This window comes from Gossypium hirsutum, chromosome D05 (genome assembly GCF_007990345.1).
Source record: "Gossypium hirsutum isolate 1008001.06 chromosome D05, Gossypium_hirsutum_v2.1, whole genome shotgun sequence".
NCBI classification, from domain to species: domain Eukaryota; kingdom Viridiplantae; phylum Streptophyta; class Magnoliopsida; order Malvales; family Malvaceae; genus Gossypium; species Gossypium hirsutum.
The window spans coordinates 60,391,060-60,405,124 of record NC_053441.1 but is presented as its reverse complement, the minus strand read 5'-3'; the positions used below and the strand labels follow the sequence as shown (position 1 = coordinate 60,405,124).

General features: G+C 34.5%; 1 protein-coding gene across 1 annotated transcript; it reads left to right on the top strand.

Annotated features, from left to right (window-relative positions):
- Positions 1-2,048: 2,048 nt before the first annotated feature.
- Positions 2,049-4,962, top strand: LOC121217273 (receptor-like protein EIX2). Its single transcript, XM_041092799.1, has 3 exons — positions 2,049-2,532; positions 2,626-4,819; positions 4,914-4,962. Exons 1-3 carry the CDS (start codon positions 2,049-2,051, stop codon positions 4,960-4,962), a joined length of 2,727 nt encoding a protein of 908 aa, XP_040948733.1.
- Positions 4,963-14,065: the final 9,103 nt, after the last annotated feature.

Genomic DNA, 14,065 nt, shown 5'->3' with positions numbered 1-14,065 from the left:
AACCTAAGGAGAACTTCAAAGAATTCGGCCATATTTAGTCAAGTATTCAACTTGTAATTTTTATGGTTTTAGGTTATGAGAGCTTGATTTGCTAGCCCATGTACTAACTTGTGAAATTATTAAAGCTTTAGGAAGTATCGTTATTGAATTCTTGAAGTTTTAGATGTTAAATTGATAGATATTAAGTTTAGAGGTGAAAATTGACTAAATTGTGAAGTTAATTGATAGTTTCATACATTAAGAATGAAACAGAATAAATTGAAGAATTGAATGTAGAAATGAGAAATAAGAGGTTCCTAATGGTTAATAGTGAAAATCAATTTCAATTTGAAGCTTTAGATTGAAAGTAAAGTTAGTTCCAGTTTTAGGGACTAAATTGAATAAATTAAAAAGTTTGAATAAAATGGAAATTGATTGCAAATTGGTTGTTTATTGATAGTGCTATGTGTTTATGTTAATCCGTAGCTAACGCGGATCCAGATTCCTTGCAAAGGAAGGGAAAATCCAAAGTCGTCAACAAATAGCTCATAATTTACAATATGTATTTCTATGACTTAAAGACCTATTTAATTTTTGCGCTTTCATGTTATTTTACCATGTACATTGTTGAGTTAAGTTGTTATGAATAACTTGAATTGATCTGGCTTAGTTACTATTAAATGATGAGGCAGGGATTAATTTGAATAAAGTAGAAATTTTAAATTTGATTAGTTTTAGACGATTGGTATGAAATTAAATTGAGGTATATTGTGACATGATAATTTATTTGTCGATGATAGAATCTAAATTGTAATGAATGTGATTTGGTCTACATGTAACGAAGTGAGAAAAGGATAAGTTAATAACTATATGGGACGCATCAGAAAATAATTGATATGCCATGAGGGCCAGAGTACTATATAAATCATTGTTGTCGGGCAATTCGGGGTGGTAAACCGTCATTGTCGGGCAATCTAGAGTGGTAGGTCATCGTTGTCGGGCAACCTGGGATGATAGGTTTGAATTGAGAAAACCATCATTATTGGAAAACTCGAGTTGGTAGGCATTGTGCAGAAAGTCATCGTTGTCGGGAAACTCGGGATGACAAATTAAGTTGAAGTGATAACGACCTAAATGTTACCTGGAAAAAGAATGAGCATATAAGCTCGAGATTTTGTTGAGAAGGTAACATGAACTTGGGCTTTATGTGTACGGAATGAATACCAAATGATGAGAGTACAACTTATATGCTACATTGTATCATCTCTATTATGTTGCTTTATGTTATAGATATACTACTGAGTTATATTACTCACTGTATGATTTATTTTCCATACGTAGGTTAGGTTTCAAGTAAAGGTCTTCTGTATTGACTTCCACATCCAAGCAGTACTCTCGGACTCAGCAAAGTTTATTTGTTTATTTTTTTTATATAACTTGGCATGTATCTAGGTGGTTGGATGATGTTGAATTTGATGTTAAAGATGGTATATAATTAACTTTGGCATGTATCTAGGTGGTTGGATGATGTTGAATTTGATGTTAAAGATGGTATATAATTAACTTTGACATGTTCTTATGTGTATATAAATGGTTTGTAACTTAGGATTCCTCTAGTTGAATGCTATAAAGTATGAGAAGGTGTTTGAGAATGCAATGCATATATGTGCCTAACAAACTGTTGATATATTATATGTCAATAACTGCTACTGTGTGTGATTTGAAACTGCTATGAATGATTGAATGGTAATTAATTAATGAATATGATATGTTATAGCTCGAATCCAGTGATCGGATTAGATGTAAGGTGTTACAATCACTTCCATTCAAACATATTATATTTTTCATAGCAATTAGCAACTACTCGTTTGAAGAAAAAGGAAAACCACAAAACTCTAAATCAATGTTGAAGTCGTCCATTAATGGTTTAATACATCCATATAGTATGAATGCTCATATGCCATTCAAGCTGGGTCTTTATAAGGAGGGCTTTCCTCAGCTATTAGCCTTCAAAATTAAAACAACAAAACACTATTTCATTTCCTCTTGCTTCATTTTTGATGATTACGATGTCAAGTAAGAGTTCTCATAAACTTGTTTTATTTTTTGCAATATCTTGTCTTCTTCTTCAGGAGAAATTCACTGAAGCAAGCGTATTGTGCAAAGAGAGTGAGAAAAAAGCGCTACTTGAATTTAAGCACAGCCTTCAAGCCATGGATTCGTCAGGCGACGATGCCCTTTTTTTATGGGAAACTGAGGAGTGCTGTTTTTGGCGAGGCGTCGAATGCAACATCCTTACGGGATACGTCGAAATTCTCGATTTTAGCTTGCAATCTTGGGTTGTAGCAGGTACGATTAGCCCTTCACTGCTTAAACTACATCATTTGACTTCTTTAAATTTCAACAATAATGATTTTAATGGAAGTCTCATCCCAGAGGTTTTTGGTTCCTTGAAAAAATTGAAATTACTGGATCTCTCTAATGCTAATTTTAGAGGTCCAATTCCTTCTCTACTTGGAAATCTTTCAATGTTGGAAACTCTTAGATTGGGTGGTAACGGTGGACACGTGACGTATCGCCATAATTTCAAAAAAATGTTCAGTGTTGGAAAACTTGAGTAGCTTTCCCATCTTTCTCGTTTGAAAGAGGTTGATCTCAGTTTCACTAACCTGAGCAATGCCAATGATTGGTCTCAAGTCATTAGCCACCTTCCTTTGCTCCAAAAACTAAGTCTAAGACATCGTGATCTTCCAAGCATATCTTCTTCATCACTTTCCCTTGCCAACTCTTCTATATCTCTCACCTATCTCGATCTCTCTGATAATAATCTCCCTTCTTCTGCCATATATCCATGGTTGTTTAATGTTAGCAGCAACCTTGTTTCCCTTAATCTCTCAAGTAACAAGTTGAAAGGTCCAATTCCAGAAGCTTTTGGGAACATGAAGGCTATTCAAGAACTTTATCTGAATGATAATCTTTTGGTACTAGCTGAGAATCAAGTTAGGGGCGATTCTGGATTGAATGAAATTGGAAAACTACCAGATTTTAGGGTTCTAGATCTTGGGTACAACCTTTTAAATGGACCCATAAGCAAAAGCATTGGACAACTTTCCAACCTGCATGTCTTGCGGCTTGCAGGGAATTTTTTTGATGGTGATGTGATTTCCGAAGCTCATCTCTCAAATTTCACCAATTTACAGGTGTTGGATTTATCGTCTACTTCTTTGACTTTGAAATTCAACACCGGATGGATTCCTCCTTTTCATCTGAGTCAAATGATGCTTTGCTCTTGCAAGTTAGGGCCTCGTTTCCCAGATTGGCTACTGGCAAACATGGACTTCCGTCTGGGTTTGGAATACCTTGATATTTCTGCGTTAGGAATTTCGGATTCTCTTCCCTACTGGTTTTGGGACTCATTATACGGATTAAGGTACTTAAATATGTCTTTCAATCAGATCAGTGGTACTTTTCCAAATAAATCTATCCACATAAGCCATCTAGATCTAAGCTCTAATAATTTCTCAGGACCATTGCCACATTTTTCTTTAGACTTTGGTGCCATCGGGAGATTCGGGACCATTAACCTTTCCAGAAACAAGTTTAATGGTTCAGTCTCTCCAATTTGCAATATTACTAACAAAGTCCCTTTGGCATTGCTTGATCTCTCAAATAATCAATTTTCTGGAGTGGTTCCTGACTGTTTTCACAGTTTCCGGTCTTTAACAGCTTTGAATTTGGGTGATAGTAGTTTCTCAGGCTCACTCCCAAGCTCCTTAGGATCTCTGACTTCTCTTGAAATGCTAAGTTTACATGGTAATAAATTCTCAGGAGAATTACCTTTATATTTACAGAATTGTACAGAGTTAAAATTCCTGGACTTGAGTGATAATGAATTATCAGGAGAAATACCTATGTGGCTCGGGCAGCGGCTTTCATCTTTGGTTTTTCTTAGCCTTCAAAGGAATCAGTTCAGGGGAAGGATTCCTCACCAACTTTGTGAATTGAAATATCTACAAATCTTAGACCTCTCTGTAAATAAAATATCTGATTCCATACCACCGTGCCTCAAAAATTTCAATTCCATGGCAAAAAAAGTGAGCTTAGATAGAAGGATATTTGAGCTTCACCTGTTTGATCAACCGTATGTGAGATCGTTGATTGATGTTAGGTATGTTGATGAGGCATTGATTACATGGAAGGGAACAAAGCAAAACTATCCACAACTTGGACTGCTACTAGCCATTGATCTCTCGTGTAACAAATTAACAGGAGAGATTCCTGAAGAATTAATTAGTCTTCAAGAACTGGTTGCATTGAACCTGTCAAGAAATTTTTTTACAGGAAAAATTCTTCAAAAGGTTGGGCATCTAAGACATCTAGAGGTGCTTGACCTGTCAAGAAACAAGTTTTCAGGAAACATCCCAACCAGCTTGTCTGAATTAACATTTCTAAGTATCTTGGACTTGTCTTACAATGACTTGTCTGGAAAAATTCCAACCAGCACTCAACTACAGGGCTTTGATCCTTCTTCATTTTCCCATAATAGAGGACTTTGTGGTCCTCCTGTTTCACCGAATTGCTCAATGGTGGAACCACCTCCTGGCAAACCTGCAGTAGGAGGTGAAAAAGATTCTGATGATCAGTTCATGAAATGGTTTTACATTTGCATGGGACTTGGATTTGTTGTGGGTTTCTGGGGGTTTTGCAGTGTTGTGTTCTTCATGCGTTCATGGAGGCATTCGTATTATCGTTACTTGGATAGTGCAAAGGATTGGGTTTATGTTTCATTTGTATTGCTGAAAGCAAGGTTAGTGAGGAGAATCAAAGGCCTTTCAACAAGGTAATAAATTGACTTTCTTCACTCAATATGTTCTTTCAACATTGAGAAATATATCTTAAACTAAATAACAAAGTTCCATATTATTGTTTTTCAGGTCAGGTCTGATTAGAACTGCAACTGAAGGTGATATTTCCTGCACCTGAGAAAATCTTAATAAAAAAGTTTTTAAATGAATACATATGTCTTTTTGATGATTTCTAATTTCTACATATTAAGAAGAGAGTTGTGATGTCTTTCTTTCACTTTCTTGTAATCCCTTTATCTTTATCTCATATTTGGTTTGTACATTTCTTTCTTGTCAAAAGTAATTTCATCAAAACAAAAAACTATAACTTAGCTAATGAAAAGGAAAAAAATCAAAATTATAATAATCAAAAGGAACTTAATTTGCGAAACTTAATTGGGAGTTCTTTAACTCAATATATAAATAATTTAGTGGCTATGAGTAGAGTAGACAGCCAGATATGAGCTTTAAGTAAATATTGGAACTATGTGCAATTATGATTGTATTATTTTGAAAATATATTGTGAAGATTGATAAAAACATATTAATAAATTTTTATTATTTATGTAATAGCCAATTTTTACCAGACCCATATACCTTACAAAAACCAAACAAATACAATTAACCCGACCCAACTAGCCCAAATACCCACTAAACCCAAGCCAAGACCTAACCCAAAACCCAAATTGAAGGAATACCCCAGAAGCTTCTAGGGTTTCAAAAGACCCTTGCGCCGCGGTCGAGTCCAGGCTTCCCTCCGCTCGTGCTGCGCCACCACCACGTGCGTGCACCTCCAGCTGGCTCCTGCAATGCAACAAACGAACCTATAACGGAAAAAAAAAAGGGAAAACAGATAAAAACAGCAAGGAAAAGGGAATAATAGCAAAGAAAACAAATGTAATAGCAGAAAAATAACAGCAAAAACAAACTGGAATTTTTTTTTATTATTGTATTATTTTATTTTATTTTATCTCCGGCTATAGAAAGTGGAGAAAAGCAGTACTGTAAAAAGGGATTACACACTCAGAGATTGAATACACAAAAAAAATCAAAACAAATTCAAAAGAACGAAAAGCAGAATATTGAAGGTGATCTCAGATTTTTCTCTCTTTTCCGGGTTTTCTTTTCTCTTTTACTTATTATTTGTGCGAAGAATAAAATAAAAACGTGAAGGTAAAGGGCTAGGAGTTTACCCGCTACCTAAACATCGTTTACTCCGTCGCAATCCGAGCCAGACGAGTGTTTGAGGCTATGAACGGATTGTTTACAGAGCGGCGCGGATGATTTATATCCCTTGGGTTTTTGTTTTTAAAATGTGATTAGTCTGCTTTAAATTAGGGTTTGTTAGGGTTTTATATTTAGATAGAAACAGCCTCGTTTAAGGCCGATTACGGTGGCCTCAAAATGGCATCGTATGAAATTGGTACCCGCGCGGTGACCCGACCCGAGTGAAGGATCCGCGTGTTTTTAGAGCGATGGTTTATTTCATAATTGGTCCCTCCGCATTGAATTTTATTTCAAACCAGTTTCTCTTCAAGGTTTTTAAATCTCACTGCACATTTTATTATGATTCCATTTGGATCCACAGGAAAACGGCGTCGTTTTCGTCCATCAGAATTGAATCCCCAGATTTATGCGTTTATTTGCTGTTTTAGTCCCTCAGTTTTTAATCCAGTACAAATTGTATCTTTCTTTTATTTTTTTTATGTTTGCTGCCTATTAAATCTTGTTTTAATTTCAATTTAATTTTCGTCCCATTATTTTATTTTATTTCGTTTTTTTCTTTTAATTTCGTTTCAATTTTAACCAAGCCTTTGTTAACTTAATTTGAAATTAAATTAGTTCTTATTTTGACATATTTATTTTTTTTCTAGTGTTACTTTAATATTTTAAAATAATATTGTTTTAAATTTATTATACATTATTTTTAAATCCATTATATACTTTTGTTTTCAAATTTAACATGTTATTATTTAATTCATCATTTGCTAATATATTTATTTTTATGAAAATTTGATATAGTTTGTATGTATTTTAATGTTTTATTTTATGTTATATCTTAAAATTCACCTTTTTTGTATTCCTATATGTTAGATGTTTACATGATAATATTTTTTAATGCTATTATTCTTATGTATGACTTATTAAATTATTCATTTCTAACATATATTATTGTTTTGATCTTATTATGACTATTAATTTTAAGTTTTTCTAATATGTTTATGTGTTTATTTAAAACCGATTTTTATTTACTTCTTTTAAAAAAAACTCACTTTAAATACCTTATATACTTCAATCTTTATGTATGTACTAGATATGTATTATTACTGTTATGTTTTTATTTTATATGTATGTCATCTGCTTCAAATCTATTTCAAATGCAATTACTCAATGGTTATTTTAATTCTATTTCGGGTCTATTCTGAATTTGCATATTTAATTTATTTTAAAACTTTTATACATAGGACATATTGATTATTATTATTTTATTATTTTGGTGTATCTTTTGAAAAAATTGATAATAGATTTATTTAGTTTTTGAATATTTATATTGATATTTGCATAATGTGATTAAGATCATTGTTGCTATTCTTGTTTGAATTTATCTATTGCTTGTTTATTATTCTTTGGTGTATGTTTAGATTACAAGTTATCCTTTTACATTGTACATTGCCGTTCAATCACACTACATTTGTTTTAAAAATTATGTTTCATTAAAGCATTAAAGTCGTTTTATTCCGTAAATTTTCAAAACATTTGGTGTTCAAGATTCTCGAGAAGATTGTGCCCTAACTTACTGGGCTTCAATTTTTTTCGTTGAATTTAGATAGTCGAGTATCCCTTTTCAATAAAATCGTACAAATTTCAAATAAAGGCTTATACTCGGGATTTTAAAATTGTTGGATCCTAACTCACTGGATATGACATTTTGCTACCTCGAATTAAAGATTTTTAAAAATAAAGGCAATATTCGGCGTTTAGGAATTTCGAGAAATTGAACCCTAACTTACTGGTTTCTGATTTTTTGTTCGACCCAAATAACCAAATATCCTTGTCAAAATGCTTGGGTTTTAAAAGTCAAAAGATAAACTTAATTTTGAAGATTAAAAATGTTGCGCCCTAACTCACTGGGTGTGACATTTTATTTCTTTGAAATAAGAGTGTCTTATTATTCAATTCAATTTATTCAAGTTAAAAGAATCGTATTTTAAAATCTTTTCAAATTTTCGACACTAAGACATTAAACAATCGATTTGGTACCAATTTTGGGCGTTATGAGGGTGCTAACCCTTCCTCGTGCGTAACCGACTCCCTAACCTATTTTTCTCAAAATTCATAGACCTAAAATCGTTTTCAAGGTGATTCAATCACACCTCAATAAAAGATCGGTGGCGACTCCAATTTTCTTTTTTAAGTCGACTAATAATTTTTGTTTTCAAAAAGTGGTTTTGACAATTTACATATTCACTTACTAAGCTATATGCTTACCCCTTTCTTTCCCCTTATCTTATAGTGTCACTAAGCTAGCTCGGGGTACGGATATCATTGGAGATCCATCCACGCTGTCAACACTCTTTTGGTATTTTGAAATCAATATTTTGAATTATGGCATGTATAGAAAGCATGGTTATTTTGTTATGTGTCATAAATGATTTGGCCTAAAATGTTGGTCTATGCTATTTGATAATTTATTTTGTATAAAGTCATTGATGTTGGCTAGTATTGATCAAGTTATATGTTCATGATGATGCATTTCGTGGATGTGCAAGCTTGCATGACTTGACCGAAAAGTTTTAATTTAAATATATATATAAGTCTTGGTTTTGTACGATTGCATGTGTTTATATTTTGGTAATGCTTCGTACCCTATTCAAGTGTCGAACACAAGTAAGGGGTGTTGCATAGGTGATCCCAATGCCTTGTCTTATAATCAATTGACTGAGCAAAAAAAAAATGGAAAACATGCAAATACATAGTAATTTTGGCGGTAGAAGATCCAAATCTGTATAATTGATATCAATTCTAAGTTTTAATCGATATTCATAAACTCCAAAATTTTAATATAATAATCAAAAAATAAAAAACTTCAATATGAATCTCAAACGTCAATATATATAATTGAAAATAAAAAAAAATATCAAATTCATAAAATCTTAAAAACAAATCAATCCAAAAATAATAGAGAATCAATTTGTTCTTAATGATCCAACATGATGAGGCTCAAATGCCACTTGTTAGAACTATAAAACAAGATCTAACTTAAAACTTAAAAAACCAGAATCTATCATGTCAGATCATCAAGAATAAATCAAGAACAAAACTACATGTGAAAGTGTACTTGAATCTATCGATTTTTTGAAATCTTCGAATCTTATGGTTTTGATCTTCCAAATTAGCACACAAGTAATTCAAGACCCATTGTTCGTTTGCTTCGTATGAAGCTGAAGAAGAAAATTGTGGGTAAATTAAATTAATTGAAACAAAAAGCAAGTCTAAGTCATCAATTAAAGGTATAGTAGGACTCATAAATTTCACCCTATCACACGTTATTGAGAGATTATTCACAGGCATGCCTTGTCTCCCTCTCTATTTTCAACCCTAATTGTGTATGTTAGAACCCGAGAATCCTAGGATAATTTTCAGACACTGGAACCTAGGAATCCCGGACAGCATGTATTAAATATGAAACCATTTTTCTGAAAATAAGAAACTTTTGCTGAAAATAAGTTAATTAAAAGCAAGTCAAAGTCGCCCATTAAAGGTTTAATAGTGTGGAAAATGATAAATACATGTATCAACTATATTAATGCAATTTATTTTTCCCATCGATGTAGTTTCAGGGAAACTATTTATGAGTAGGAATCCCGGACAGCATGTATCAAATATGAAGTCGTTTTGTAGCTAAAAACGCTCAATACGGGAAGATTTTTCTCCTCCATTTTCAACCCTAACTATTTATGATAGTAGATGATGACATGTAGAGTCCAAAATAATAAAATAAAATATTATTTTTTATAATAATAAATTATTAAAGCCTAATAAATCGTAACCCGGAAATCCCAGGCAGCATATGTTGAACATGAAATTGTTTGATGTCAGGGGGTATAATTCCCTATAAAATAATCTCACTACATTCTGTTAAGTTTCCATGCGGAAATTTCGAGCAGATTGCTACAAAACTCTAATATTTAATTAGCTCTAACAGTCAAAAAAGTAATTCGAGTCAACAATTACAAGGTATTTTCTTGTTACATTAATTATATAATACTGCCAATAGCTTACTAATGCTGAAATAAGAAACTTTTGCTGAAAATAAGTTAATTAAAAGCAAGTCTAAGTCGCCCATTAAAGTGTGGAAAATGATAAATATATGTTTCAACTATATTAATGCAATTTATTTTTCCCATCATTGAAAGGACTAGTAAAGAGATTGATTAAAGAACAAAAATAAAAGAATGAAAGTAATTCAAGTTAGAGATAATGACCAAAAGTAATTCAACACCCATAATTGATTTGCTACCATTACCATTCAAGTTGGGTGTTTATAAAGAGGGCTTTCCTCGGCTATTAGCATTCAGAATTAAAACAATCAAAACACTATTTCTGTTGCGCGGAAGCGTGTGAAAGAGTAAAATTATTGTACTGAAAAATCACACTAAGTTCAATTCCCAGGAAAGAGAGGTGGATCACGAGGATCGCTTACATACCAGATCTTTCCTAGCCAGAATATCCCTCTATCGTAATTTAATAGCACAATAAATCACTACAATGACACTTGCAAAATATGCAGAACAAAAAATAAAGAACACAAGAATTTTAACGAGGTTCAGCAAATTTTGCCTACGTCCTCGGGCACTACCAAATATATTTCACTCCAAAAATACAAGTGAAAGTTTACAAATAGGGAGAGAGAACAATTGCCTTAAGTAGAGAATGGCAAGTGTGGGATGAAGAAAGTAAGAAATGGTTAGGCCTATTTATAGTTGAGGTTCAAGGATCAACTTGCAATGTCCCTATACAATTAAGGACCAAAATTGCAATTATCCCATGCCAACTTTTAACCCAACTTGCCAACCAATTTTACTTTCTACTTTCGGTGCCCACCCTTTTTGACTTTTCAAACAATGGGTGGGTTCCAATAATCTCCACCTTGAAGATTTGATTAGGATAATCTTATCTTCACACAATTCTTTCTGCCTTTGACAACAATACTTGATAGTGCCTTCTTCAACTGTTAAACTTGCAGGATATTAATCAAGTTCAAACAATGTTCGAACTTGGTTGATGTTACCACCTTGGTCATCATATCTGCGGGATTATCTGCAGTCTTGATCTTCTGAAGACAAATTTTCCCCTCTTCAATAATTTCCCGCACAAAATGGAATCGTACGTCGATATGTTTTGTACGTGCATGATAGACTTGATTCTTTGCTAAATGAATAGCACTTTGACTATCACAATACACGTTAATATGCTCCTGAACCAACCCCAAGGTTTTAGCCATACCTTGTAACCAAATAGCCTCCTTTACAGCCTCTGTTACAGCCATGTACTCGGCTTCTGTGGTTGACAATGCAACTGTAGACTGTAGTGTAGACTTCCAACTTATTGGTCCTCCAGCAAGTGTAAACACATAACCGGTGGTTGATCTTCGCTTGTCCAAATCACCGGCATAGTCAGAATCAACGTACCCAATAACACCTTTACCAAGTGTATTATCCTGCTTGAACAGTAATCCAACATTCACGGTCTTCTGAATATACCGTAGAATCCATTTCACAGCTTGCCAATGTCCTTTTCCAGGATTATGCATATACCTGCTCACTATACTAACTGCCTGTGAAATGTCGGGTCTTGTACACACCATTGCATACATCAAGCTACCCACTGCATTAGAATACGGAACTTGCAACATGTATTCCCGTTCCGTATTCGTCGAAGGAGATAGTTGTGCAGAAAGCTTGAAATGAGAAGCCAACGGGGTACTTACAGGTTTGGTCTGCTCGTTCATGCCAAACTGCTGAAGTACTTTCTTCAAATACTGCTTCTGAGACAAGCTAACTCTGCCATGAGCTCTATCTCTACATATTTCCATGCCGAGAATCTTTTTAGCTTCTCCTAGATCTTTCATCTCAAACTCGAGATTGAGTTGAGTCTTCAATCTTTCAATCTCAACTTTGCTCTTAGATGCTATTAGCATATCATCAACATATAAGAGCAAGTATATGAAAGTTCCTTCTTGTAGCTTCTGAAAATACACGCAATGATCAAATTTACTTCTTGTGTACCTTTACCCTTTCATGAACTGATCAAATCGCTTGTACCACTGCCTCGGAGATTGCTTCAATCCATAAAGTGACTTTGTCAGTTTGTAAACCCAATTTTCTTTTCCAGCAACCTTGAATCCATCTGGCTGAGTCATATAGATTTCCTCTTCCAAATCACCGTGTAAAAACGCGGTCTTCACATCAAGCTGAACTAGTTCAAGATCATATTGCGCAACCAAGGCTAGCAAAATCCGAATAGACGAATGCTTCACAACTGGAGAAAACACTTCATTGTAGTCTATTCCTTCTTTCTGAGCGTAACCCTTTGCTACCAATCTAGCCTTGTATCGAATTTCATTTTTACTAGGAAATCCTTCCTTCTTTGCATATACCCATTTGCATCCAATTGCCTTCTTTCCCTTGGGCAGTCTCACCAACTCCCAAGTCCTATTTTTATGAAGAGACTGCATTTCTTCATTCATAGCTTGCTTCCACTTTACACCATCAGAGTTACTTATTGCTTCTGTGTAAGTGGAAGGAACATCATCATCTGCAATTGGAAGTGCATAGGCCACCATATCGTCAAAGCGAGCAGGCTTACGAATCTCTCTTCTTGGCCTCCTATATGCAATTGAATCTTGTTGCTGTAGAAGTTCTTGGGTCGAAACTTCTTCATCATTTGTTCTTTCAATATTAGCTGGATCATCATTAACCTTTTCAAACTCCACCTGCTGCAAAGTACTACTGGTTTTGTCATCCTTTTGTGAATCCTCGTTCTTCATCATGGTTGATTCATCAAAAGTTACATCTCTACTGAAAACAATCTTCCTTGTATCAGGACACCAGAGACGGTATCCTTTTACACCACCAGTTATACCCATGAATAATGCTTTCTTTGCTCTTGGGTCTAACTTAGATTCTTTTACATGATAATATGCAGTGGAACCAAAAACATGTAAAGAATCATAATCAGTAGCAGGTTTACCAGTCCACATCTCCATAGGAGTTTTTCCATTTATTGCAGCTGATGGCAATCGGTTAATTAGATGGCACGCATATGTAACTGCCTCAGCCCAAAATTCCTTGCCCAATCCAGCATTGGACAACATACATCGAACTTTCTCCAGTATAGTCCGATTCATGCGTTCTGCCACCCCATTCTGCTGTGGTGTATCTCGAACAGTGAAGTGTCGCACAATGCCCTCATCTTGACATACTTGTAGAAATGGATCATTTTTGTACTCAGTACCATTATCTGATCGAAGTCGTTTGACCTTTCGACCTGTCTGAGTCTCCACCATCTTCTTCCACTTCAGAAATGCATCCAAAACTTCATTTTTTCTTTTCATTAGATACACCCATACTTTTCTTGAATAATCATCAAGAAAAGTGACAAAATAGTGCATACCTCCCAAAGAAGCCACTTTGGTAGGTCCCCACACATCACTGTAAACATAGTCCAGAATTCCTTTCGTATTGTGAATTGCTGAACCAAATTTTACCCTCGTCTGCTTGCCCAGAACACAATGTTCACAGAATTCCAATTTGCAAGAATTTGCACCTTTCAACATGCCTTGCTTCGCCAAAGTCTGCAAAGCTTTTTCACCAGCATGTCCCAGTCGCCTATGCCATAACCTGGTAGCCTCTGAATCTGCATCTTTCGCAGAAGCTGTTGATGTTGATCCAATAACTGTACTTCCATTTAAATAGTACAAGTTATTTCTTCTAGTGCCTTTTATCACCGTCAATACCCCAGCTACTACCTTTAGTAATCCATCTCTCAAAGTGATTGTGAGCCCTTTAGATTCTAGGGCCCCTAATGAGATGAGATTTTTCTTCAAGCTGGGTACATAGCGAACATCTGTCAGAACTTGGATTGAGCCGTCATGGTTCTTCAATTTGATTGTACCTACACCCATTGTCTTACAGGCACTATCATTGCCCATAAAAACAACTCCACCTTCTAGTTCTTCA

Coding starts and splice junctions, on each gene's coding strand:
- LOC121217273 (XM_041092799.1), top strand. CDS start 2,049: ATGTCAAGTAAGAGTTCTCATAAACTTGTTTTATTTTTTGCAATATCT. Junction 2,533..2,625: donor GGAAACTCTTAGATTGGGTG/GTAACGGTGGAC, acceptor CTCGTTTGAAAG/AGGTTGATCTCAGTTTCACT. Junction 4,820..4,913: donor ATCAAAGGCCTTTCAACAAG/GTAATAAATTGA, acceptor ATTGTTTTTCAG/GTCAGGTCTGATTAGAACTG.